The sequence below is a fragment of the Stegostoma tigrinum genome, chromosome 27 (assembly GCF_030684315.1).
Source record: "Stegostoma tigrinum isolate sSteTig4 chromosome 27, sSteTig4.hap1, whole genome shotgun sequence".
Lineage (NCBI taxonomy): Eukaryota > Metazoa > Chordata > Chondrichthyes > Orectolobiformes > Stegostomatidae > Stegostoma > Stegostoma tigrinum.
This window is the reverse complement of record NC_081380.1, coordinates 4,944,967-4,972,639: the sequence shown is the minus strand read 5'-3', so window position 1 is coordinate 4,972,639 and position 27,673 is coordinate 4,944,967. Positions and strand designations below refer to the sequence as shown.

Sequence of the window (27,673 nt, the reverse complement as noted above, 5' to 3'; positions counted from 1 at the left end):
TGTTTTTCATCCACATTTAAAGAAGGATGTATTTGCGCTGTGACAGCTCGCTAGACTGAATAAGCAGGCGAGGTATTTTCCCTGGGGTGAGGGAATCAAAAACTAGAGGGCATAGGTTTAACGTGAGAGGTTAAAGATTTAAGAGGGGCCTGAGGGGCAACATTTTGCACGCAGAGGGTGGTGCACGTATCGAATGAGCTGCCAGAGGAAGTGGTGGAGGCTGATACGACGACAACAATTAAAAGGCATCTGGATGGGTACATGAATAGGAAGGGTTTAGAGGGATATGGGCCAAATGCTGGCAAATTGGACTGGATTTATACAGGATATGTGGTTGCATGGACAAGTTGGACCATAGGGTCTGTTTCCATGCTGTATATCTCTATGACTCTACATGAGTGAGTGCGAAAGAGTAATGCATGTCTGTGTCTCATATCCATTTAACTACAGCGGTGTATAAGAAATGAACTAGTAGTTAATTCATTCATGACAAGAAAGTAATGCTTTTCTTGTGCACTGTGACTGGCAATTGTTGAGAAAATTGATCTCATTCTTTTTGGAAGTGCCCCCAAATCCCCCACACTACAACACACTTCCTGAAGATATCACTGTGACATGACAGCACCCAATAAATGAATGAGAAAGGAGACCCCAAAAACTAAAATTAGCCCCCGAGAATCAAAAGGTAGCCCTCAAAATAAAAACGTATTGTGTCCTGGTACTTTACAGGCCCTCATTTACACAAGTTAGTTTTTTAGTCCAGGCCCTTGAATTACTATCCATGCCGACAGCCCCCAAATGATTAAAGCTAGTTTAGTGAGGAACGCTGGTCAAGCTTACCTGTCCTGTGATGTGTTGACTGTGCGCTGAGGGGAGCCATTAGTGCCCTGTGCTCGCAGCAGGAAGATGGGAGCCCAAAATCCGAGCGCACCGGTCGTGAACGTGACCGCGGCAGTGCCAAAGGACGACAGCACAAAACTCCAGCTGGAAGCAGACAGCAAGAGGATTTAATGGGTTTTTCTGAGGGGGGGGCAGGGTCCCCTCCCGCTCACCGAGCCTCACTGCAAACAGCAGGCACTGGCACATCTCCTTGACTCAGCCAGCACGGAACCTCCACAGGCCACCCTGCCCCAGGCCGGTCTCCGCCTGGTCTTACTGCATAGAACACAGAAATGTACAGCACACAATGTACTGCCGAGCATGGTGCTGAATTAAACTAATCCCTTCTGCCTGACATTGGTCCATATCCCTCCATTTCTTGCATATTTATGTGCTTATCTAATAGTTCCTTCAATGTTTCTATCATATTTACCTCCACCACATCCCTGGCAGTGCAATCCAGAATCCTACCACTGTGTGTGTTAAGAATCTTGGCCCTCACATCTCTTTTGAACTTTTCCCCTCATATTAAATATCCCAACTCTAGGAGAAAAAAGATTCTGGCCATCAACCCTATCAATGCATCTCAATTTTATAGAACTTCTATTAAGTCTCTCCTCAGCCTCTGCCACTGCACAGAAAACAACCCAAGTTTTTCCAGCCTCTCCTTATAGCTTATACCCTCTAACCCAGGCAGCATCCTGGTAAACCTCTTCTGCATCCTCTCCAAAACCTCCACAACCTTTGTGTAATGTGGTGACCAGAACTGAATGCAATACTCTAAGTGTGGTCCCAAACCGTGGGCAGCCCGCCTGTCCAAACTGAATTTGGCTATTTGTCCCATTTAGGCAGAAACTCTAACATTCCCCATTAACAGGAGGAAGGGGGTCTGTAACACGGGCAGGCTTGTGGCTCTGGTGTTGACGTGAGAAGTCTGAAATCAGATCACATTGGGGCATCCAGTACAGAGACTTTGTCACCTTTGCATCGAGGAAGAGGTGACTCAGAGAAAACCTGGAAATTGAATCCTCAAAGAGGCCCATCGATAGAGGGTCTGACCTCACCCCATTGGGTGTGAGGTTGTGGTGGGAGGGGGGACAACTCTGGGAGAACATCAGTAGGTGATAGAATCACTACTGGTTCCCATGGAGGATGTTAGAGTGTTCCACCAATTAGCATCACCTATATCCAGACAATCAGTGAGTCACTGTTGGTGATAAAGGGAAAGTTACCAGTTTACTGTTAATTAGCAGTGCAATGTCAGCGAATTACTATTAGTTGCTGGTGGAATAAATTTGAGGCTAAAACAAGGAGGAGGTAAGGACCGTTCATCGAGCAAAAGCGCTCAAAGGGTATTGGGGAGAAAGTGAGAACAGAGCTTAGTTGGATGATCAACCATGATCACATTAAATGATAGAGCAAGCTCAAAAGGGCCGAATGGCCTCCTCCCGCTGCTATTTTCAAACTTTCTTCCCATCTCAGGTTTTCCCTCTGGGAATCGTTCAGAGTCATCAGCCTCCTCACCACACCCTTCAGGGCACCACCGCTTACCTCTCAATGTCTAGAGGGTCCACTTTCAACAATGCAAAGATTGATATGCCTTGGAGTAACCCATATTCCACAGGCCAGTCTGTATACTTACTCAATGTGAGTACCAGCACGTACTGGGGTCCCAGGACACATATTGACTGCATGCGCCTGTACGCCTGGAGATCCAAGTGGAGAGGGACCTCCTAAGTTCAGACATCCTCAAGCCTAGCTCACTCTCTGGTGCCACCTACCTCTGAAGGATTGGTAAGAAGACCATCCTCTCTACAGCAGTGAGCTGACTCAACCTGGAGGGGGTGCTGTAGAGCTGACGACTGGTTCTGCTGGGCTGCCTGTACAGGCAATGTGTTTGAGCCTCCCATTGCTAACTAGGCTGCTTATTTTGAAATATGTTAGCTAGGTGTCCAGTGGCATTGCTCAGGATGTTTACACATACAGCCTGTGGCACTATACAGCTGAGAGTGGAGCGCATTCTGTTGCTGAAAGCCACAAAGTCTTGTCACTCTCTCTGGTGTTGCAGGTGACATAGGTCTGGCCCATTCCCCAAATCTGCACCGCTGCAGGCACTTGAGCTATCTTCCACTTCAACTGGAGGTCTAAGATGATCTGTGGTCGCAGGGACACCATGTACAGAGCTCTGGGGATCTTGAGGACCACTAGGGTCTAATTGGTGATAATGGGAACTGCAGATGCTGGAGATTCCAAGATAATAAAATGTGAGGCTGGATGAACACAGCAGGCCAAGCAGCATCTCAGGAGCACAAAAGCTGACGTTTCGGGCCTAGACCCTTCATCAGACTGATGAAGGGTCTAGGCCCGAAACGTCAGCTTTTGTGCTCCTGAGATGCTGCTTGGCCTGCTGTGTTCATCCAGCCTCACATTTTATTATCAGGGTCTAATTGGTGTTGTCAAGGGAAGTTGCAAATTTGCATGTAAACCTCTGAGATTTGCTCAGAAGAAATTATTACGGAATTGTGATTGATATTAAACAAGGATAAAGGTTTCGGCAACAGACTGATTGAGGAAGGAGCGGAGAGCTGATGCAGTTATCATTCAGTCCCACTCCAACCATGCACCACCCCGCACCCCTCCCCTCCAATTCTTTCCCTGTGGCCCTGATTATATTTCCCCATTGAGAACTTCTGCAGTTCTCTATCAAATATTGAAGTCGGCTTCCTTTCGGGTAGTGCGTTGCTCTAAAATCACATGATCTCACTGCAATAAGTTATTTGGTCATACACAATGGGCATGTTGCTGAAAAACCACACATTGAATTAACATTTTTCACTCAACCAAGATAATTTGCAAGAAAAGCAGCTCAAGAGGGATATGCATTTAATGCTGTATGAGAAGAGTTCTAATTAGTTTGTAATTTGACTATGTAAAAACAACATTCCATTCTAACTTCTGACTGTTTTGCCAATCCTCTTGTTCCATCCACTATGGAAACCAGTTACCCTGTTTGACTATGTTACTGCTTCTGCTCCACAGCAGAAATGTCAATTTTAAGTTACCTCACCGGCTAATATGTTTGCATGGATGAAGAACTGGCGATCATCCGCAGGGCTTGGGTGGCAACTCCATGAGGGACATCAATGGGGGCTTTGGGGAGGGAATTTGCAATTGGACACGACTGCTCGACACCAACATCAGTCATGCAGTCTCAATCAACAGGCAGGAACCAGAGAGCTGCCTTGTTTGTGTGTTAGATACAGCCTTTTGCCGAGTCCATCAGGAAGGACAGGCGTGTGAGAGCGGTGAGTATTCCAGGCAGGGGAGCCCTGCAGGTCAAAAATTCCCTGCACGCAAATGAGATCGCCGTTTTCTGCTCGGATCCACTGCCAACGAGCAGATTGCTGAGCATCTGCGACCAGTTCGACTTGGCCTCAGCAGCCAAGGTAAATCAAGACAGGAGCGAGATCATGTACTTTGGGAATTGGGCCAAAAAATCCTTTTCTATCCCCTTCACCGTCAGGACAGATTATCTGAAGGTGTTGGGAATGTGGTTTTAAGTGGTCACCAGGTGTGAGGCACTCTCTGGTGTTGCAGGTGACATAGGTCTGGCCCATTCCCCAAATCTGCACTGCTGCAGGCACTTGAGCTATCTTCCACTTCAACTGGAGGTCTAAGATGATCTGTGGTCGCCATGTACAAAGCTCTGGATGAGTGGGGGAAGAATGTACCCAATGCTGCTGTCATCCTGATGGCCTCTTTTGTGTGTGGTTGTATCAAGCTATGTGGAGACCCTCAGTACACAAACACCAAGTGTCACAATGTACTGAGGGTCTCCACACACAATCAAAGTCATTCGGCAGAATGTCTCATCACAGGAACTTTCCACCAAGCACCAAGACATCACTGGGCTGGTGGTGAGAAGGGCACCACCTGTGAGATCCTTCACGTACACCAGGACTCTCGGTGCCACCGCGCGCTGCCCTCGGAGCGGCAGCAGCTGGTGGGGGGGTGGGGTGGGGAGCTATCAGACATCTCCATCTGGAACGTGCCTTTGCAAAGGAAGTCTGGAGAGAGATGCAGTGGCTTTTGTCGAGGATCGTTGCGAGCAGCCCCGTGATGCGAGATTCTGCGCTCTACGGCCTGTTCCCTGGGACGCACACCGAGGCAAACATTTGATGGTCTTCCAGGTGTAGTCACTCAGTAAAAGATGCCTGAAGCTTGTTGGTTTTCCAGAGCAAGGAGCTGACCCTGACCGAGTGTTGCAGACTGGCGCATTCCAAGGTCCAGGACTACTTGCTGAGGGAGGCACTAAAGCTTGGGGCAGCTGCTGCCAAGGTGCAGTGGGGAAAGAACACTGTCTAAGATCTTTCTTCAAAAGTGCAATAGGGTTCTGCTCAGTTATCCAACCCTTTTGGAGCCTCAAATGTTGTCCTGTATTAGATAGTAAAAAAGGCCTTAGGATTTTGTCCAAACATCAATGTTTGATTATTCTTCAGGTGTAAAAGGCAGCACAGTGTCCCAGTGGTTAGCACCACTGCCTCACATTGCCAGGGACCTGGGAATGATCCCAGCCTTGGGTGACTGCCCATGTGGGTTTCCTCCCACAGATCAAAGCTGTGCAGGTGAGGTGGATAGGCCATGGGAAATGCCTGTATTGCCGAGGGTGAGGAAAAGCAGGGGTGGGACTGGGTTGAATGCCCCTCAGGGGGTCGGTGTGGACTTGATGGGCTGAACGGCCTGCTTCTACAGTGTAGAGATTCTATGACTGTACTGAACTGCTTCAGTGACTGCCTATGTATGTAAAGGTTTTCTCACGAAAAAATATAATTTTGCAGTTCAGAAAAACAGCAAATAAAACATGTTGAGGAGAAGAATAAAAATTAATGTGTTGCAATTCAAAATGTCAGTTTTGATGTGCCCCCTGCTGATCAGAGCTTGAACAAAAGTGGCAGGAAGACTTCATCTTCCCAGGACAACAAGCTCTAAATCCCATTCTGGTTGAATGCATTCCGGTAGGCCTGATCAGTGATTGGCCACATGAGAGTGTGGTATCTGATCACATGCCATCTTACCAAATGGCATTTGATCACACCACATTTGATGGCATGTCTTCTGCCAGTGAAACAGCAATCCTACATGTTGTGCCAGTGGATTTTGAGTGTTTCCCTCTGTCCTGACGGAGCGGTAGGTTTGAGATCGGGGAGCTGGAGGCCTGCTGCAAGGACGTGGAGAGGGACATATTGAGGGCACAGAAAGAGGGACACCGAAGTGAGGAAGGGATATGAGGTGATGGGGAGGAAAAAACCAAGGGGAGAGGGGTGAGAATGATGCAAGAGTGGCGCAGTTGACAAACTGGGAGTCGAGAACAGAGAACACCACAGATTGCAGGATGGTGTGGTAGAGAAAGAGGAAAGGAGACCGGGGCATCCATCTACAATCTTTGCCACTCCCTATTCCCAGGTCTCTTGCTCTTCATGGCCTCATTCTCAAACCCTTACCAACTTCCAGGTTTCGAATCTCGCTATTCCCCACATTTCTGGCTCTCAGGCATCTCCTGCTTATTCTAGTTCTGTGAGGTGTTGGGGTCTAGTGCTGTTGGGCAAAGGGGCACAGGGTGCATTGTCACAAGAAACATCTAACGCTGTAACCTGTGGAATACCAGAATCAGTGTGTGGGATGTGACCACCGATTCCAGAATCCTCTGGCTCATTCGAAGAGGACTAGGGACAAGTTCATGTCAAGCTAGACCCCAGTCCAAGTCAGGATTAGCCACCAGATCAGCTGGTAATGTGCGTCGTTCAAACTACAAAGTAGCCATTTATAGCAACGTGAGCTGTGCTAGCAAGGAGTAGGCAAGGTCATAAGCCAAAAGAAAAGCACAGAGGGGAGACAGTACCTGAGACAGAGAGAGAGAAAAAGTGAGAGAAAGAGAACGGGGGAGGGGAGAGAGAGAGAGCGCGAGAGAGACAGAGCACGAGAGAGAGAGCGCGAGAGAGAGAGCGCGAGAGAGAGAGCGCGAGAGAGAGAGCGCAGAGACAGGCAGAGAAAAAAGGGGGAGAGACAAGGGAGAGAGAAAAATAGAGAGAAAGAGAAAGGGGGAGAGAGAGGGAAAGGAGAAGCAAGAGAGAAAGGGGGAAGCAAGAGAGACAGAAAGATCGAGAGAGAAATAGAGAGGGGGAGAGAAAGAGAGAGAGCAAAAGGGGGAGCAAGGGAGAGAGAGGGGGAGAGAGAGATAGAAAGGGGAAGACAGAGAGAGCAAAAGAGGGAGAGAGTGAAAAGGGGAGAGAGAGAAAGTGAAAGGGGGGAGAGAGCAAGAGTGAAACGGGGACAGACAGAGACTGAAAGGGGGGGGGGAGAGAGAGACTGAAAGATAAAGTAGTAATAGGTACATGAGAGACAGGAAGGATGAGAGGCACAGAGTGGGGGAAGTGATGGAAAGGGGATGTGTGTAAGCTGAAATTGGGGGAGTATACTTTTGACTGGGGATCTTACTGAAGGAGAGATCTGGCAGGGAGAAGGACATGGGAAACTGACTGGGCACCAACTGACAGCAATCAAGAGAAATAAAATGGAAAAGGTGATGAGCAAATCATTTCCGGAATGAAGTCAATCACAACAGAAAATAGGAGGGAAAGATGTTTGGCTCCCAGTCTCACTGGGCAGTCTTGCTTTGAGTAGCAAAGGGTCCCAAGTTTTGCACATCTACGAGAGTGGAGATGGAGGCTGTCCGACCAGAGACTATCGCTGATACAGTTCGATCATGTTCCGGATCCCAAAAGACTTTTAGCGCTGCGTTATTCAGGTACATGACCGAACTATACCCTTCTGCTTCATCCACATTGTCTCAAAATCCATCCCTTTTGTTTTTGCGCGGTGGTGGAATGCATAGCAATGACACGGGGTAAGCAAAAGTGAAAGAGACAGGCAGACGGAGCAAATGAGCAAGCAGTGAACAGCACCTCGGCGGCTTGATGAATGGGAGTGTGAGTGCGCAGGGCTGCGAGCAGCCTCTGGTGGCTGCAAAAGCCTACGGCACCTGGTATTCCCAGGCGGTCTCCCATCCAAGTACTAACCAGGCCTGAGTCTGCTTAGCTTCCGAGATCAGACGAGATCGGGCGCTTTCAGACTAGTATGGCCGTAGGCACATGGAATCTGCATTTCTTACTCCTTGTAGACACCTAGCCCAGTTTCCATGCTCATTTATGTTTTTATAGCATTTAATTGAAGGCACAAATTTATTTCACAGTATTCCTTTCCTCTTGCTCTCCAACATATTCTCCTTCTCTCTGCTCTCACAGGCACAAACTACAACTCTTACACTGCCCATAACGACACACTCTCACAAACCACACCGCACAAACACATTCAACATCATCATGGCTCGTCACATCACACCAAAAATCCATCACTCCCCTCCATTAACAAATTCTCTCGCAATAACTCACGGGATAAATCTCATCAAGAAGGTGCCACTGCTTTCAGCCTTCTTCATTATTGCACTTACATCTTCAAATCTGCCCTTCTTGCACCAGGTACTACCTCACCCACACACACACTCACTCACACCCTCCCTCACTCATTCACTCCAAATATCTGCTCCCACATCACTGACAGTGCCCACCCTCGGGAGGCAGCTTTTTCTCCCGGACACTCTGGCCAATTCTGCTCACGGACTACCCCGGGCTCTTCTGCCACGAGTCCACGTGCTTTCTCAACATGTCTTTTCTCCTGTGTTCGCAAACAACTTTTACAAACGCCACAGCCTTGTTTCCATGTGCTGCTATTCCTACTCACCAACCAAGCAAGCTCTCCATTATAGACACAAGATCGCAACATTACACAGCAACTCACATCTGCAACTCCTTCGCCCTCTCTTAACACAGCTCGCAGTAACACACCCGCACACACTCACCCACTTACACACTCGCACAGCACGCTGGCCAGCTTTAGCGTGCCCCTCCATCGAGGTGTTATTTATTGCCAGCTGAAAATGGCACCACCTTAAACAAACTGAAAGGATAGTGAGTGTTGAGAAGATTTGTAGCTCAGTTTGAGGTTCTGAATGTAAGTTTGCTCGCTGAACTGGAAGGTTCATTTTCAGACTTCTGTCACCATTCTAGGTAACATCATCAGAGAGCTTCCAGTGAAGCGCTAGTGTTATGTCCCGCTTTCTATTTATCTGTTTAGGTTTCCTTAGGTTGGTGATATCATTTCCTGTGTTGATGTCATTTCCTGTTCTTTTTGTCAGAGGGTGGTAGATGGGCTCCAAGTCAATATGTTTGTTGATGGAGTTCCGGTTGGAATGCCATTCTTCTAGGAATTCTTGTGAATGTCTCTGTTTGGCTTGTCCTAGGATGGATGTGTTGTCCCAATCAAAGTGGTGTCCTTCCTCATCTGTATGTAAGGATACTAGTGATAGTGGGTCATGTCTTTTTGTGGCTAGTTGATGTTCATGTATCCTGGTGGCTAGCTTTCTGCCTGTTTGTCCAATGTAGTGTTTGTCACAGTTCTTGCAAGGTATTTTGTAAATGGCGTTCGTTTTGCTTGTTGTCTGTATAGGGTCTTTTAAGTTCATTAGCTGCTGTTTTAGTGTGTTGGTGGGTTTGTGGGCTACCCTGATGCCAAGAGGTCCGAGTAGTCTGGCAGTCATTTCAGAAATGTCTTTGATGTAGGGGAGAGTGGTTATGGTTTCTGGGCATGTTTTGTCTGTTTGTTTGGGTTTGTTGCCAAGAAATCGGCGAACTGTGTTCATTGGGTACCTGTTCTTTTTGAATACGCTGTACAGGTGATTTTCTTCTGCTCTTCGTAGTTCCTCTGTGCTGCAGTGTGTGGTGGCTCGTTGGAATAATGTTCTAATGCAGCTTCGTTTGTGGGTGTTGGGATGGTTGCTCCTGTAGTTCAGTATTTGGTCTGTATGTGTTGTTTTCCTGTAGACGCTGGTTTGAAGTTCCCCATTGGCTGTTCGCTCTACTGTGACATCTAGGAATGGCAGTTTATTGTTGTTCTCCTCCTCTTTTGTGAATGTTATGCCAGTAAAGGGTATTATTGATGGTCTTGAAGGTTTCTCTAATTTGTTTTGTTTAGTGATTACAAAGGTGTCATCCGCATAGCGGACCCAAAATTTGGGTTGGATGGTTGGCAGAGCTGTTTGTTCGAGTCTCTGCATTACTACCTCTGCTAAGAACCCTGATATCGGAGATCCCATGGGTGTACCGTTGGTTTGTCTGTAGGTTTTGTTATTGAAAGTGAAGTGGCTGGTAAGGCATAGGTCCACTAGCTTGATGATATGTCCTTGCTGATGAGGTTGGTGGTGTCTGCTGAATGTGTCTTTGGTTCTTCTAATAGTGTAGTCAGTGTTTCTTTGGCCAGGTTGATGTTGATGGATGTGAACAGGGCTGTTACGTCAAAGGAGACCATTATTTCATCCTCTTCTATCTTGGTGTCTTTGATGGTGTTCAGGAATTCTTGGGTGGAGTGAATGGAGTGGCGTGAGTCTTCTACGAGGTGTTTTAGTCTTTGGTGTAGTTCCTTGGCTAATCTGTACGTTGGTGTTCCAGGTAGCGAGACTATGGGTCTAAGGGGTCTTTCAGGAAATGACATCACCAACACAAGAAATGACATCAACACCAGAAATGGCATCACCAACCCAAGGAAACCTAAACACATAAATAGAAAGCGGAACATTACACCAGCGCTTCATTGGAGGTTCACTGATGATGCTACCTAGAATGGTGACGAAACGTCTGAAAACTAACCTTCCAGCTCAGTGAACCAGCTTACATCCCGAACAAAATAAAGACCCACTCCTTTGTGGACCAAGAAGAGGAGAGCGTGACTGTGTTGGAGGTGGAAGGAAGACGTCGGGTTGGCTGTGCACCCTTGCAACTGGTGGATCTTAATGCTGGATTCGGCCTAACGCTGGTTCAGGGGAGCAGCCAACCTGCAACGATGGCTGCGGTGAGTGCTCGTGCCCCGGGTCAGGGGGTCTGGAACACCATCCGTGTTTCCGTAAAGAAGGTGGATGAAGGTGCACCTGTGGACCGCACCTTCTTCGTGAAGAGGGTCCTATTGGACTGTTGTGGGTTCGCTGCTGCGGACATTTACTGCCTGCAGGATTTCCCTGGAGGAGATTTTTACGATGTGGCCTTCAGGAGCGCCAAGGTTTGCAAGCGCTTCCTGGAGGTTTTCAAGGAGAAAGGAGGTGACGGCCCCCTCTCTGGACTGACCGCTGTCCCGCTGTTCGTAATGCCGGTGCAGAGGAGCCGTATGGTGACTGTACACATGTACAACCCGCATGTGCCAGCAGCTGATGTGCTGATCTTCCTCGGAAGGTACGTGAAGGTGGAAGGGGATCTAGTCAACATAATGGACCCCTTTGGGATCTGGACAAGTAAGAGGTAGGTCAGGGTGATGCTGAGGATGGGCGCGGACGGAAACATCATACACCCACCGTCCAGCTTCGCGATCGGTGGGAGCAAGGGCTACCTGACTTACACAGGGCAACCTAAAGTCTGCCATGCCTGTGGTAGGTCAGGTCACGTGGCGGCCGACTGCAAAGCCACCATTTGCAGGAACTGCAGGGAGGAGGGACACCTTGCAAAGGATTGCCCAAAGGAAAAAAGCTGCAAACTTTGTGGGGAAGCGGGCCACCTCTATAGGGCATGTCCGCAGCGGGGGACCACCTACGCCCAGGTCGCCGGCAGGGGCAATGCAGGGCAAGCCCCCCTGGAGGAGAGGAAGGCACCAGGCCCCTGCAAGGACCCCCCGAGGTGTGCAGGAGGGACCAGCCCCACAGGATGGACCCGAGGCCAGCAAAGCGCCCCTGCAGGCTCCGCTCCCCCCCAACAACCCGAAGTCAATGGAGGAGGCGACAGGTGACCCAGGGGAGTGGACGATGGTCCGGAAGGCGAGGAGGAAGGCGCGGCGGAGGGCCCCAGCTCCGCAACCATCAGGCGGGAAGAGGCAGCTACAGGGGGGCTATAAGAGCTCCTCTGACGAGGGGGATTCGGAGGAGGCTCACCCAAAGCAGAAGCTGAAGACTTCCACTGAGAAGGAAAGCAGCACCCCGCTTCCAGGGGATGGGAGGTGTCCTGAGGTTCCCTCTGACACCCAGCCACGCACCGCTGGGGCCCTGGAGGGCCCCCTGGAACCTGCAGGCGGGAAGCAGGAAACGTGTCCCCAACCTGACCCGGAGCCGGGCTCTCCTTCCTCCGTACCCCCGACGGGGGGATGCCACCCAGAAGGCAGCACGGACAGTTTCCTGAGCTCGGAGAGCGTCCAGCAGTTCGCCCGGGCAATGGGCATGAAGGGACAGATGGAGGGGCTAGACCTTGGACTCGGAGGGTACTGCGGTCACTGCCCACAATGGGGGTACGAGTTGCGAGCGTTAATGTGCGCAGCGTCAAGTCCACCGCAAGATGTGTGTCCACATTGGCCTACCTGACCAAGGCAGACCTCCTGTTTCTGCAGGAGTGTGGTATACTGCACCTCAGCAGGTACGGGAAATGGTCCGGCACCTGGACCTGTGGGCCTTCGATCTGGTCGGGGTTAACGACTGTCGCTTCTCAGGCCTGGCTATTCTGCTGCGGGGGCGCAACTTCACTATCTCTCAAGTTCAGGATGTGGTGGGGGGGCGCCTCCTAGTGGCTGATGTCACCTACAGGTACGCTCCCCTAAGGCTGATCAACGTGTACGCCCCAGCGGTACAGAGTGAGCGGTTGGCCGTCCTGCAGCAGCTTCCACCCCTGCTGGCTACGTCCAGGCCGGTCATCCTAGGCGGAGACTTCAACTGCATCATCGATGCAGATGGAAGATTCGGCGTGGGGACAGCGGGTGGGGGGAGTCAACTGGACGTCACGTCCAGATTCCTGATGGGCACGGTGAAAGACGCTAAGCTGCTCGACGTCTTCAGCACCCCTGCAGACGGAGCACAGCGGAGATACACTTGGTTGCGGCCAGACGGATCTATCCGCTCAAGGATAGACTTCCTGTTTGTGTCACGGGCGTTCTCAGTCAGGTCCACCGGCATCACGCCGTTGTTGTTCTCTGAGCACTGCCTCCTGCTGGCCAACTGTCACTTACAGGACAACCAGCAGGTCGGCAAGGTGGCATGGAAGCTCAACACGACTCTGCTGACCCCAGAGAACGTCGAGGAGCTTAAGAGGGAGTACGCTGGTTGGAGAACTGTGAAACCCCTCTTTGAGTCTCCGGGCGACTGGTGGGAGACGGTGAAGGAGAACATCAAGAGGTTCTTTATCCTCAAGGGTGTTTGGAAGGCAAGAGAGAGGCGGGGAAAGCTGTCGCGACTCCAGAAAAGGATGGAGAACCTGCTCCTTCTGCAGTCGATGTGGGTCAATGTCACGGAGGACCTCCGCGAAGTGAGGGGCCAGCAAGACTCGCTCCTCGCTGCGGAGGCCTCCAGGATAATCTTCCGGTCCAGGGTCCGCTCCGTGGAGCAGGACGAGACGTGCTCATGTTTCTTTTTTCAGAAGGTGCACAAAGAGAGTCCTGTGCTTAGCCGGCTGAAGGAGGATGATGGCTTGGTGACGTTGTCTCGGCCCGACATTTTGAGGATCAGCAGATCCTTCTATGCCGGACTGTATGACATGAAGCCCACAGACAGCATGGCCTCTGAGTCGTTCCCGTCGTCTATCACGGAGGTCTTAGACGACGGCACGAGGGAGTGGCTGGACCGGGCAATATCCCTGGACGAGCTGACCAGAGCTCTCAAGTCCTTTGAGAGGAATAAGACTCCCGGGAGCGACAGCTTACCGGTCGAGCTGTATTCCGCTCTGTGGGACCTGGTCAGCCAGGACCTGCTGGAGGTGTACGATAGTGCGCTTCGGGCAGGGGAAATGTGCAAGTCCATGAGGAAGGGCATCATTGCCCTCATTTACAAGAGGAAGGGGGAGAGGGAAGAAATTAAGAATTGGCGTCCCATTTCACTATTGAACGTGGACTACAAAATCCTGGCCAAGGTCATAGCCAACCGGGTCAGGTCTGTCCTAGAGTTGGTGATTCACCCTGACAAAACCTGTGCTGCGCCGGGCAGGAAGATCACTGAGAGCCTCGTGCTCATCAGGGATACGATCGCCTACGTGCAGGACAGGTGGGTGGACACCTGCCTCGTCAGCCTGGACCAGGAGAAGGCCTTCGACAGGGTTTCTCATGCTTACATGAGGGACGTCCTCTCCAAACTGGGGTTCGGGAAGGGCATCCACAATTGGATCCGGCTGCTCTACACCAACATCGTTAGCGCAGTCTCAATCAACGGGTAGGAATCGGACAGTTTTCCCGTCAGATCTGGAGTCAGGCAGGGCTGCCCGCTCTCTCCTGCCTTGTTCGTGTGCTGTGTGGAGCCCTTCGCCACATCCATCAGGAAGGACGTGAGCCTGAAGGGCGTGACTATCCCAGGCAGCGGAGGCCTTCAGGTCAAGACCTCCCTGTACATGGATGATGTCGCCGTCTTCTGCAACAATCGTCGGTCGGTGAGTAGGCTGTTGGACATCTGCAGCCAGTTTGAACTGGCCTCGGGTGCCAAAGTCAATAGGGGTGAGAGTGAGGCCACGTTCTTCGGGAACTGGGACGACTGCTCCTTCATCCCCTTCACCGTCAGGACAGACTACCTGAAGGTGCTGGGTGTTTGGTTCGGTGGAGCTGGGGGCGTGCAGTAAGACTTGGGAGGAGCGTATCACCAAACTGAAGCAGAAGCTGGGCAAGTGGACGCTCCAGTCCCTCTCCATCGCGGGTAAGAACCTGGTTGTCAGGGGCGAGGGGCTTTTGGTACTGTTGTATGTGGCCTGGCCTGGCCTATTCCCTGGACCTGCGCCGCTGCGGTCACCCGGGCCATCTTCCACTTCGTTTGGGGGTCGAGGATGGACCGGGTCCGCAGGGACACCATGTACAAAGACCTGGAAAACGGGGGAAAGGGCGTACCGAACGCCACCCTCGCCCTGATGGCTACCTTTGTGTGCGGCTGCATCAAGCTGTGCGTAGATCCTCAGTACGCAAACACCAAGTGTCACTACTTCCTGAGGTTCTACCTGTCCCCAGTGTTGCGAAGGATGGGCCTGGCCTCGTTGCTGCGGAACACTCCGAGTAGTTGGACGATCCCGTACCACCTGTCCTTCGTGGAGAAATTTTTGAAGGGAAACACCTTTGACCACAAGGCCGTCAGGCAGTGGTCAGCACATAGTATCCTCGAGACCCTTCAGGAAAAGGACAGGGTGGATCCCGTCGTGTGGTTCCCCACGCAGACTGCCAAAGTCGTTTGGCAGAATGCCTCATCGCCAGAGCTTTCAAACAAGCACAAGGACATTGCTCGGCTGGCGGTGAGAGGGGCTCTGCCAGTGAGATCCTTTATGCACGCCCGGAATCTCTGTGCCACCGCATGCTGCCCTCAAGTTGGCTGTGGAGGGGATGAGATTGTCTATCACATCCTTCTGGAGTGTGCCTAGGCACAGGAGGTCTGGAAGGGGATGCAGTGGTATTTGTCGAGGTTCGTCCCGAGCAGCTTCGTGACACGGGACTCCGTGCTCTACGGGCTGTTTCCGGGGACGCACACCGAGACCAACAACAACTGCGCCTGGAGGACCATCAATGTGATGAAAGATGCTCTTTGGTCTGCCCGCAACTTGCTGGTCTGCCAGCTGAATGAACTGACCCCGACTGAGTGCTGCAGACTGGCGCACTCCAAGGTCCAGGACTACGTGCTGAGGGATGCGCTAAAGCTTGGGGCAGCTGCCGCCAAGGCGCGGTGGGGAAAGACGACCGTATGAAACCCCTCGTCCAGAACAGAAACAAGGGCCCTATCTGGTAACTGGGCCCAGCTGGCGCCTTCCCCAACTGGTCAGGGGGCCATCGGGGATTGTGCGGGGAGATGACTGCGCAAGGAGATGACTGCTGGGGTATTTTCTTCCCATTGTTTTATTTTCCTTTGTTTTGTTTTTTCCTTTAGTTGGTGTACGTACCCCCGGGTAACCTGGAGCGGCTTGCATAACTGGGTAGGTGTATAAAAGTTTTGGTTTTTGTACATTCTATGAATAAAGTATATTTTTTCAAATAAAAAACAGGGACGAACCGTCTGAAAATGAACCTTCAGCTCAGCGAGCAAACTTACATCCACAAACTGAAAGCATCTCGGTGAATAACGGGAGAGTGTTGCTTCGCACTGGAGAAGGGGATAGTTCCATTTGAGACAGCAGCAAGTAAACAGCTACTATCAGGAACACAACAACAGCTCTCTAAAGCACAAATGCAAAACACACAGCGCAGTGAATAAGGTCAGTGAGATACGAGGATCAATAGCCGTGCGGGAATACAACGTAGAAACTTGGCTTCGAGACGGCATTCGGATTCAAGTACGATCAAGTGCAAAGCGTCTTTCTTTCTTTGCTTGCTGTCAGGCTCTTGGCTGCATCTATCAGGTACTCATGCTGCAGACAACCATCTTAACAGCACTTCAACTGCAAGGATAATATTAAACTACAAAGTCTACAGAAAAGCTTTACAACAATGTTGCCGGCGCTGGAGGCTTTGAATTCTACGCACAGGCCGCATAGGCTGGGACAGTCTTCCCTGAAGCGTTGAAGGTTGAAAGGCGACCTTACAAAGGTTCAGTAAATCAACAGGGGCATACATAAGGTGAATGCAAAGGAGAACAAGCTATTGTAGAGAAAGCGCAGTTTTCACTGCACAAAGCAAAAATGAAAGACACAGGCAGACAGAGCGAATGAGCACGCAGTTAAAAGGACCTTGGTGGCTTCATGAATGGCAGCGTCAGAGTGCAGGGCTGCGGGCAGCCTCTGCTGGCTGCAAAAGCCTACTGCACCTGGTATTCCCAGGCGGTCTCCCATCCAAGTACTAACCAGGCCTGAGTCTGCTTAGCTTCCGAGATCAGACGAGATCGGGCGTTTTCAGACTAGTATGGCCGTAGGCACTGACCGATAGCATTTCTGACCCCTTGGAGACACATGCCCAGATGTTCATTCTCTTCTGTGCTTTACACCATTTTATTCAAGCCACAAATTTATAGCACACTATTCCTTTCCTCTTGCTCTACAATCTATTCTCCTTCCCTCTGCTCTCACAGACACAAACTACAACTCTTACACTGCCCAGAACAACACACTCTCACAAATCACACACCACAAACACTTTCAACATCATTGTGGCTAATCCCATTCTGGCCTTCACTCCATCATCCTGCCAGCTTCACAACACCAAAAATCCATCACCCCCTCCATTAACAAATTCTCTCAATAACTCACGGGATAAATCGCATCAACAAGGCCCCACTGCTTTCAGCCTTCTTCATTATCTCACGAATATCTTCAAAACTGCCCTTCTTGCACCAGGTACTACCTCACCCACACACTCATTCACTCACACCCTCCCTCACTCATTCACTCCAAATATCTGCTCCCACATCACTGACAGTGCCCACCCTCAGGAGGCAGCTTTTTCTCCCGGACACTCTGGCCAATTCTGCTCACAGACCACCCCGGGCTCTTTTTCCACGAGTCCACGTGCTTTCTGAACATGTCTTTTCTCCTGTCTTCGCAAACAACTTTTACAAACGCCACAACCCTCTTTCCGTGTGTTGCTGGTCCTACCCACCAACCAAGCAAGCTCTCCATTGTACAAACAAGATCGCAACGTTACACAGCAACTCACATCTGCAACTCCTTCGCCCTCTCTTAACACAGCTCGCACTAACACACCCACACACGCTCACCCACTTACACACTCGCACAGCTTCAGCTTGCCCCTCCATTGAGGTGCTGCTTGTTGCCAGCTGAAAATGGGCACCACCTCAGACAAACTGAAAGCATCTCGGTGAATAACGGGAGAGTGTTGCTTCGCACTGGAGAAGGGGATAGTTCCATTTGAGACAGCAGCAAGTAAACAGCTACTATCAGGAACACAACAACAGCTCTCTAAAGCACAAATGCAAAACACACAGCGCAGTGAATAAGGTCAGTGAGATACGAGGATCAATAGCCGTGCGGGAATACAACGTAGAAACTTGGCTTCGAGACGGCATTCGGATTCAAGTACGATCAAGTGCAAAGCGTCTTTCTTTCTTTGCTTGCTGTCAGGCTCTTGGCTGCATCTATCAGGTACTCATGCTGCAGACAACCATCTTAACAGCACTTCAACTGCAAGGATAATATTAAACTACAAAGTCTACAGAAAAGCTTCACAACAATGTTGCCGGCACTGGAGGCTTTGAATTCTACGCACAGGTCCGCATAGGCTGGGACAGTTCTCCCTGAAGCGTTGAAGGTTGAAAGGCGACCTTGCAAAGGTTCAGTAAATCAACAGGGGCATACATAAGGTGAACAGCCAGGGTCTTTTCCCCAGGACAGCGGGGTCCAAAATTGGACAGCGTACGTTTACGGTGAAAGCAGAAAGGTTTAAAACTGACCTGACGGCTAACGTTTTCATACCCATAGTGGCGTGCACATGGAACAAGCTGCCAGAGCAAGTGCTAAAGTCAGGTACAATCACAACGTTTCAAAGACATTCGGTCAGGTACGTGGATACGAAAAACGTGGAGGGATACGGGCCAAATGAAAGCAAGTGCGACTGGTTTAGGTAAAAACACCTGGTCAGCGTGGACAATTTGGCCCAAAGGCTCTGTTGCCATGCTGTGTGGCTCTATGACCCTATGCAATTCACAATGAACTGCTTTCTGCCGATCTCACAGCATGCTGTCAGACGTGAAGCTGGTCCTAGGTACTCATGAGCTGTACAAAAAAATGCACGACTACTAACAGAGAGAGACACAGCAATGTTCCCAGCTGTCAAGGCTGCAACAGGCAACTGAATCACAAAGGAAACTGCCCAAAGCTGAAACACTGTGAGAGGTACAACGGCTGCACATCTTCCCCTCCCAGTTCCATGGCGATATGAAGCAAACGGGCAATCTGCCCACGCGCAACGGCAAAATTATAAGCTACCATTTCTTTAACAAGCTACAGCAGCAACACACCGCCGCACTCTTGTTGTGATCGGAAAGGGACTCGTTCAAACTGTCATCACCACAAACCTTGCTGGCGAGCAGAAAACAGAGACTGTAGAAAATTCAGAGATAATGGGAGCTGCAGATGCTGGAGAATCCAAGATAACAAAGTGTGAAGCTGGATGAACACAGCAGGCCAAGCAGCATGTTCAGAGCACAAAAGCTGACCTTTCGGGCCTAGACCCTTCATCAGAGAGAGGGATGGGGAGAGGGTTCGGAAATAGATAGGGAGAGAGGGGGAGACGCACCGATCATGACCCCACCCCCCGAGCACCAAACCATCATCTCCAATACCAGAGATAATGGGAACTGCAGATGCTGGAGATTCCAAGATAATAAAATGTGAGGCTGGATGAACACAGCAGGCCAAGCAGCATCTCAGGAGCACAAAAGCTGACGTTTCGGGCCTAGACCCTTCATCAGAGAGGGGGATGGGGGGAGGGAACTGGAATAAATAGGGAGAGAGGGGGAGGCGGACCGAAGATGGAGAGCAAAGAAGATAGGTGGAGAGGGTGTAGGTGGTAACCCTGCAGCCATATGGTATCAATGTGGACTTCACCAGTTTCAAAATCTCCCCTTCCCCCACTGCATCCCTAAACCAGCCCAGTTCATCCCCTCCCCCCACTGCACCACACAACCAGCCCAGCTCTTCCCCCCCACCCACTGCATCCCAAAACCAGTCCAACCTGTCTCTGCCTCCCTAACCGGTTCTTCCTCTCACCCATCCCTTCCTCCCACCCCCAGCCGCACCCCCAGCTACCTACTAACCTCATCCCACCTCCTTGACCTGTCCGTCTTCCCTGGACTGACCTATCCCCTCCCTACCTCCCCACCTACACCCTCTCCACCTATCTTCTTTGCTCTCCATCTTCGGTCCGCCTCCCCCTCTCTCCCTATTTATTCCAGTTCCCTCCCCCCATCCCCCTCTCTGATGAAGGGTCTAGGCCCGAAACGTCAGCTTTTGTGCTCCTGAGATGCTGCTTGGCCTGCTGTGTTCATCCAGCCTCACATTTTATTATCTTGGAATCTCCAATACCATCCATGACCTCCTCACCTCAGGTGACCTCCCACCCACAGTCTCCAACCTTATTGTTCCCCAACCCCGCACAGCCCGCTTCTATCTCCTTCCCAAAATCAACAAACCTGACTGCCTGGTCGACCCATTGTCTCCGCCTGCTCCTGCCCCACCAAACTCATCTCCACCTATCTGGACTCCATTTTCTTCTCTTTTGTCCAGGAACTCCCCACCTACATCTGCGACACCACCCACGCCATCCACCTCCTCCAGAACTTACAATTCCCTACCTTATTTTCACCATGGACGTCCAGTCCCTATACAGCTGCATTTCCCATGCAGATGGCCCAAGCTATGCCTGCCTCTTTGTCCCTCTTCCGCACCTACACTGGCCCCAAACCCCACCTCTTCCTCCGTTACAGTGATGACTATATCGGCGGCGCCTCTTGCTCCCAAGACGTGCTCCAACAGTTCATCCACTTCACCAACACCTTCCACCACAACTTCAAGTTCACCTGGGCCATATCCAACACATCCCTCACCTTCCTGGACCCCTCTGTCTCCAACTCAGGCAACCAGCTAGAAACTGATGTCCATTTCAAGCCAACCAACTCCCACAGATACCTAGAATACACCTCCTCCCCGCCACCCTCCTGCAAAAATTCCACCCCTCTTTCCAATTCCTTCGCCTCCATCCCATCTGCTCCCAGGATGAGGCTTTCCACTCCCGCACGTCCCAGATGTCCAAGTTCTTCAAGGACCGCAACTCCCCCCCAGCAGTGGTCGAGAACGCCCTTGACCGCATCTCCCGCATTTCCTGCAATATATCCCTCACACCCTGCCCCCGCAATAACTGCCCTCAGAGGATACCCCTCGTCCTCACATACCACCCCACCAACCTCCGGATGCAACGCATCATCCTCTGATACTTACGCCATCTACAATCCGACCCCACCACCCAAGACATTTTGCCATCCCCATTCTTGTCTGCCTTCCGGAGAGACCACTCTCTCCGTGACTCCCTTGTCTGCTCCACACTCCCCTCCAACCCCACCACACCCGGCACCTTCCCTGCAACCGCAGGAAGTGCTACAATTGTTCCCACACCGCCTCCCTCACCCCCATCGCAGGCCCCAGATGACTTTCCATGTCAAGCAGATGTTCAGCTGCACATCTGCCAATGTGGTATGCTGTATCCACTATACCTGTTGTGGCTTCCTCTACAGTGGGGAAAGCAAGCGGAGGCTTGGGGACCGCTTTGCAGAACACCTATGCTCGGTTCGCAACAAACAACTGCACCTCCCAGTCGCGAACCATTTCAACTCCCCCTCCCATGCCTGAGACGACATGTCCATCATGGGCCTCCTGCAGTGCCACAATGATGCCACCCGAAGGTTGCAAGAACAGAAACTCATATTCCGCTTGGGAACCCTGCAGCCCAATGGTATCAATGTGGACTTCACAAGCTTCAAAATCTCCCCTTCCCCAACTGCATCTCAAAACCAGCCCAGCTCGTCCCCTCCCCCCACTGCATACCAAAACCAGCCCAGCTCCTCCCATTCCCCCAGTGCATCCCAAAACCAGCCCAGCTCATCGCCGCCTCCCTAACCTGTTCTTCCTCTCACCTATCCCCTCCTCCCACCTCAAGCTGCACCTCCATTTCCCACCTTCTAACCTCATCCCACCTCCTTGACCTGTCCGTCCTTCCCAGACTGACCTATCCCCTCCCTACCTCCTCACCTATACTCTCCTCTCCACCTATCTTCTTTTCTCTCCATCTTCAGTCCGCCTCCTCCTCTCTCCCTATTTATTCCAGAAGCCTCACCCCATCCCCGTCTCTGATGATGGGTCTGGGCCCAAAACGTCAGCTTTTGTGCTCCTGAGATGCTGTTTTTCCTGCTGTGTTCATCCAGCTTCACACTTTGCTACTACAGAAAATTCAAAAGCTTTGAAATCCCACTTTGACACCTAGGTGAATGTCGCTGATGAATGACAGACGTTCAACGCGAAGGGAAAAAAAACACTCTGCTGGTCAATATGTGGTCTCAGCGACCAAGTTCACAGAATCCTGTGCTTTTGCAGAATTAAAAATGATTTCAAGTCAGACTGAGGAGGCATAATCCCCCAGTATCAACATCCATGGTGGGGGGTACCATCGCCCAGAAATGAACTGGGTTAGCCATATAAATATCATGTCAACAAGAACAGATCAGAGGCTAGCAATACTGCAGCGAGTAACTCTCCTCCTGTCACCCCAACAGCTGTCCACTCAGGAGCGTGATGGAATACTCCCCACTTGCCTGGATGAGTGCACTCAAGAAGGCTGACACCATCCGGGACAAAGCAGCGCGCTTGATCGCCACGACATCCACAAATATCCACTTCCTACACCACTGACGCTCAGAAGCAGCAGCGTGTACAGTCAAACAAATGCACTGCAGAAACTCACCAAAAATTCACATACAGCACATTCCAAACCTACGACCGCTTCCATCCGGAAGGACAGGGGCAGCGTATACATGGGAACACCACCACCTTCGAGATCCCCTCCAAGCCACTCACAATCCTGACTTGGAAATATTTCACCCTTCCTTCACTTTTGCTGAGTCAAAATCATGGAATTTCTTCCCTCAGGGTGATGTGGGTCACCCACAGCACATGTACTGCAGAGGCTGAAGAAGGCAGCTCACTACCACCTCCTCCAGGGCCACTAGGAATGGGCAAGAAATGCTGGTCCAGCCAGTGACCCCAACACCCGACTAGTGATTACAGTATCATGTTAGAACAGGCGTTACATGAATACTGCTGGTAACACCATTCATTATCAGGGGTGGGGTGCTCAGATGGTGTCTTCTAGGAGATGATCATTTCCTGGCAATTGTGGGGCGCCAACGTTACTTGTCACTTGTCAGCCCAAGTCTGGATACCGTCCGACATCCCGTTGTACTTGTGGAGCACTGCTTCAGCATCTGACGAGCGACGTGCAACAGTCCAGGCACAAAGGACACAATCATCATGAAGAAAAGATCGAATGCAAATACAGCGGAGGATATCATGCAAAGGAGAACAAGCTATTGTATGAATACTACAGCTTTGAGTGCATGAAGCAAAAGTGAAAGAGACAGCAAGACGGAGCGAACGAGCAAGCAGTGAACAGCACCTCGGCGGCTTGATGAATGGGAGTGTGAGTGCGCAGACCTGCGGGCAGCCTCTGGTGGCTGCAAAAGCCTACAGCACCTGGTATTCCCAGGCGGTCTCCCATCCAAGTACTAACCAGGCCTGAGTCTGCTTAGCTTCCGAGATCAGACGAGATCGGGCGCTTTCAGGCTAGTATGGCCGTAGGCGCTGACTGCCAGCATTTCTGACATCTTGGAGACACATGCCCAAATTTTCATTCTCTATGCACTGCAGTATTTCACTGGAGCCACAAACTTACAGCGCACTATTCTTTTCCTCTTGCTCTACAACCTATTCTCCTTCCCTCTGCTCTCACAGACACAAACTACAACTCTTACACTGCCCAGAACAACACACTCTCACAAATCACACACCACAAACACATTCAACATCGTCATGGCTCGTCCCATTCTGGCATTAACTCCATCATCTGAACAGCCTCACAACACCAAAAATCCATCATCCCCCTCCATAACAAATTCCCTCAATAACTCACGGGATAAATCTCATCAACAAGGCCCCACTGCTTTCAGCCTTCTTCATTATCTCACGCACATCTTCAAATCTGCCCTTCTTGCACCAGCTACAGTCTCACCCACACACACACTCACTCACACCCTCCCTCACTCACTCATTCACTCCAACTATCTGCTCCCTTATCACTGACAGTGCCCACCCTCGGGAGGCAGTTTTTACTCCCAGCCACACTGGCCAATTCAGCTCACAGACCACCCCGGGCTCTTTTGCCACGAGTCCACGTGCTTTCTCAACATGTCTTTTCTCCTGTGTTCGCAAACAACTTTTACAAACGCCACAACCCTCTTTCCGTGTCTTGCTGGTCCTACCCACCAACCCAGCAAGCTCTCCATTACAGACACAAGATCACAACATTACGCAGCAACTCCTCCGCCCTCTCTTAACACAGCTCGCACTAATACACCCGCGCACGCTCACCCACTTACACACTCGCACAGCACACTGGCCAGCTTCAGCTTGCCCCTCCATCGAGGTGCTGCTTATTGCCAGCTGAAAACGGGCACCACCTCAGACAAACTGAAAGCATCTCGGTGAATAACGGGAGAGTGTTGCTTCGCACTGGAGAAGGGGATAGTTCCATTTGAGACAGCAGCAAGTAAACAGCTACTATCAGGAACACAACAACAGCTCTCTAAAGCACAAATGCAAAACACACAGCGCAGTGAATAAGGTCAGTGAGATACGAGGATCAACAGCCGTGCGGGAATACAACGTAGAAACTTGGCTTCGAGACGGCATTCGGATTCAAGTACGATCAAGTGCAAAGCGTCTTTCTTTCTTTGCTTGCTGTCAGGCTCTTGGCTGCATCTATCAGGTACTCATGCTGCAGACAACCATCTTAACAGCACTTCAACTGCAAGGATAATATTAAACTACAAAGTCTACAGAAAAGCTTTACAACAATGTTGCCGGCACTGGAGGCTTTGAATTCTACGCACAGGCCGCATAGGCTGGGACAGTCTTCCCTGAAGCGTTGAAGGTTGAAAGGCGACCTTGCAAAGGTTCAGTAAATCAACAGGGGCATACATAAGGTGAACAGCCAGGGTCTTTTCCCCAGGACAGCGGGGTCCAAAATTGGACAGCGTACGTTTACGGTGAAAGCAGAAAGGTTTAAAACTGACCTGACGGCTAACTTTTTCATACCCATAGTGGCGTGCACATGAACAAGCTGCCAGAGCAAGTGCTAAAGTCAGGTACAATCACAACGTTTCAAAGACATTCGGTCAGGTACGTGGATACGAAAGACTTGGAGGGATACGGGCCAAATGAAAGCAAGTGCGACTGGTTTAGTTAAAAACACCTGGTCAGCGTGGACAATTTGGCCCAAAGGCTCTGTTGCCATGCTGTGTGGCTCTATGACCCTATGCAATTCACAATGAACTGCTTTCTGCCGATCTCACAGCATGCTGTCAGACGTGAAGCTGGTCCTAGGTACTCATGATCTGTACAAAAAAAACGCACGACTACTAACAGAGAGAGACACAGCAATGTTCCCAGCTGTCAAGGCTGCAACAGGCAACTGAATCACAAAGGAAACTGCCCAAAGCTGAAACACTGTGAGAGGTACAACGGCTGCACATCTTCCCCTCCCAGTTCCATGGCGATATGAAGCAAACGGGCAAAAAGACTATAAGACCATAAGACATAGGAGTGGAAGTAAGGCCATTCAGCCCATCAAGTCCACTCCGCCATTTAAATCATGGCTGATGGGTATTTCAACTCCACTTCCCTGCACTCTCCCAGTAGCCCTTGATTCCTTCTGAGATCAAGAATTTCTCCATCTCTGCCTTGAAGGCAGCCAACATCCCAGCCTCCACTGCAGTCCATGGCAATGAATTCCACAAGCCCACCGCTCTCTGGTTGAAGAAATGTCGTCTCATTTCAGTTTTAAATTTACCCCCTCCAATTTTAAGGCTGTGCCCACGGGTCCTCGTCTCCCCGCCTAACGGAAACAACTTCCTCGCGTCCACCCCTTCTAATCCATACATTATCTTGTAAGTTTCTATTAGATAGCGAGTTTTGAGAAGATTTGTAGCTCAGGTTGAGGTTCTGGATGTGAGTTTGCTGGAAGGTTAGTTTTCAGACGTTTCGTCACCATTCTAGGTAACATCATCAGTGAGCCTCCGACGAAGCGCTGGTGTTATGTCCCGCTTTCTATTTATCTGGTTAGGTTTCCTTGGGTTGGTGATGTCATTTCCTGTGTTGGTGATGTCATTTCCTGTTCTTTTTCTCAGGGGATGGTAGATTGGCTCCAAATCAATGTGTCTGTTGATGGAGTTCCCATTGGAATGCCATGCTTCTAGGAATTCTCGTGCATGTCTGTGTTTGGCTTGTCCTAGGATGGATGTGTTGTCCCAATCAAAGTGGTGTCCTTCCTTATCTGTATGTAAGGATACGAGTGATAGTGGGTCATGTCGTTTGTGGCTAGTTGATGTTCATGTATCCTGGTGGCTAGCTTTCTGCCAGTTTGTCCAATGTAGTGTTTGTCACAGTTCTTGCAAGGTATTTTGTAGATGACGTTCGTTTTATTTGTTGTCTGTATAGGGTCTTTTAAGTTCATTAGCTGCTGTTTTAGTGTGTTGGTGGGTTTGTGGGCTACCCTGATGCCAAGAGGTCCGAGTAGTCTGGCAGTCATTTCGGAAATGTCTTCGATGTAGGGGAGAGTGGTTATGGTTTCTGCCCTAGCATCCATACCCCACTTATCTGAACACCCTTTCAGTACTCTTAATTACAGACTCTACCTGCAAGTTAACCTTTAGAGAATCCAGGCCTAACAATCCCAGATCCCTATGTACTTCTGCTTTGCAAATTTGCTCACCATTTAGAAAATAGTCCATGCCTGTATTCTTTTTTCCAACGTGCAAAACCTCACATTTACTCACATTGAGTTTCATCAGCCATTTCCTGGACCACTCTCCTAAGCTGTCTAAATCTTTCTGCAGCTTCCCCACCTCTTCAGTACTACCTGCCTGTCCACCTATCTTTGTATCATCGGCAAACTTTGCCAGAATGCCCCCAGTCCCTTCATCCAAGTCATTAATGTATAAGGTGAACAGCTGTGGCCCCAACACTGTACCCTGCAGAACACTACTCGTCACCGTTGCCATTCTGACAAACAGCCTTTTATCCCAACTCTCTGCCTTCTGTCAGACAGCCAATCCTCAATCCAAGCCAGTAGCTCACCTCGAACACCATGGGCCCTCACCTTGCTCAGCAGCCACCCATGAGGCACCGTATCAAAGGCCTTTTGGACGTCTGGACAGATAACATCCACTGGGTTTCCCTGGTCTAACATACTTGTTACCTCTTCAAAGAATTCTAACAGGTTTGTCAGGTACGACCTCCCCTTACTAAATCCATGCTGACTTGTTCTAATCTGATCCTGCACTTCCAGGAATTTAGAAATCTCATCCTTGACAATGGATTCTAGAATTTTACCAACAACCGAGGTTAGGCTAATCGGCCTATAATTTTCCATCTTTTGCCTTGATCCTTTCTTAAACAAGGGGGTTACAACAGCAATTTTCCAATCATCTGGGACTTTCCCAGACTCCACTGACTTTTGAAAGATCACGACCAAAGCCTCCGCTATTTCCTCAGCCACCTCCCTCAGAACTGTAGGATGTAGCCCATCGGGGCCAGGAGATTTATCAATTTTTAGACCTTTTAGCTTTTCTAGCACTTTCTCTTTTGTAATGCCTACCATACTCAACTCTGCCCCCTGGCTCTCCCTAATTGTTGGCATACTACTCATGTCTTCCACTGTGAAGACTGACGCAAAGTACTTATTAAGTTCTTCAGCTATTTTCTTATCTCCCATCACTAGCCTTCCAGCATCAATTTGGAGCGGTCCAATATCTACTTTTGCCTCTTGTTTGTTTCTTATGTATTGAAAGAAGCTTTTACTATCATTTCTAATATTACTAGCTAGCCTACCTTCATATTTGATCCTCTCCTTCCTTATTTCTCTCTTTGTTATCCTCTGTTTATTTTTGTAGCCTTCCCAATCTTCTGATTTCCCAGTGCTCTTGGCCACT

General features: G+C 50.2%; 1 protein-coding gene and 3 non-coding genes across 4 annotated transcripts in view; all 4 read right to left on the bottom strand.

The window, feature by feature from the left end:
- The window catches only part of LOC125464768 (protein spinster homolog 3-like), a 135,785-nt gene that overhangs the window by 57,835 nt on the left and 50,277 nt on the right, over window positions 1-27,673 (bottom strand). Inside the window, exon 7 of the mRNA XM_048557573.1 lies at window positions 841-984. Within this exon, the coding sequence (XP_048413530.1) occupies window positions 841-984 (144 nt within the window). The remainder of the gene's footprint in view (window positions 1-840; window positions 985-27,673) is intronic.
- Window positions 7,907-8,025, bottom strand: LOC125464792 (5S ribosomal RNA). The gene has a single exon (XR_007250083.1). It is a non-coding gene; the product is annotated as a 5S ribosomal RNA (ribosomal RNA).
- LOC132211044 (5S ribosomal RNA) lies at window positions 16,700-16,818 on the bottom strand. The gene has a single exon (XR_009447351.1). It is a non-coding gene; the product is annotated as a 5S ribosomal RNA (ribosomal RNA).
- LOC125464810 (5S ribosomal RNA) lies at window positions 23,148-23,266 on the bottom strand. The gene has a single exon (XR_007250097.2). It is a non-coding gene; the product is annotated as a 5S ribosomal RNA (ribosomal RNA).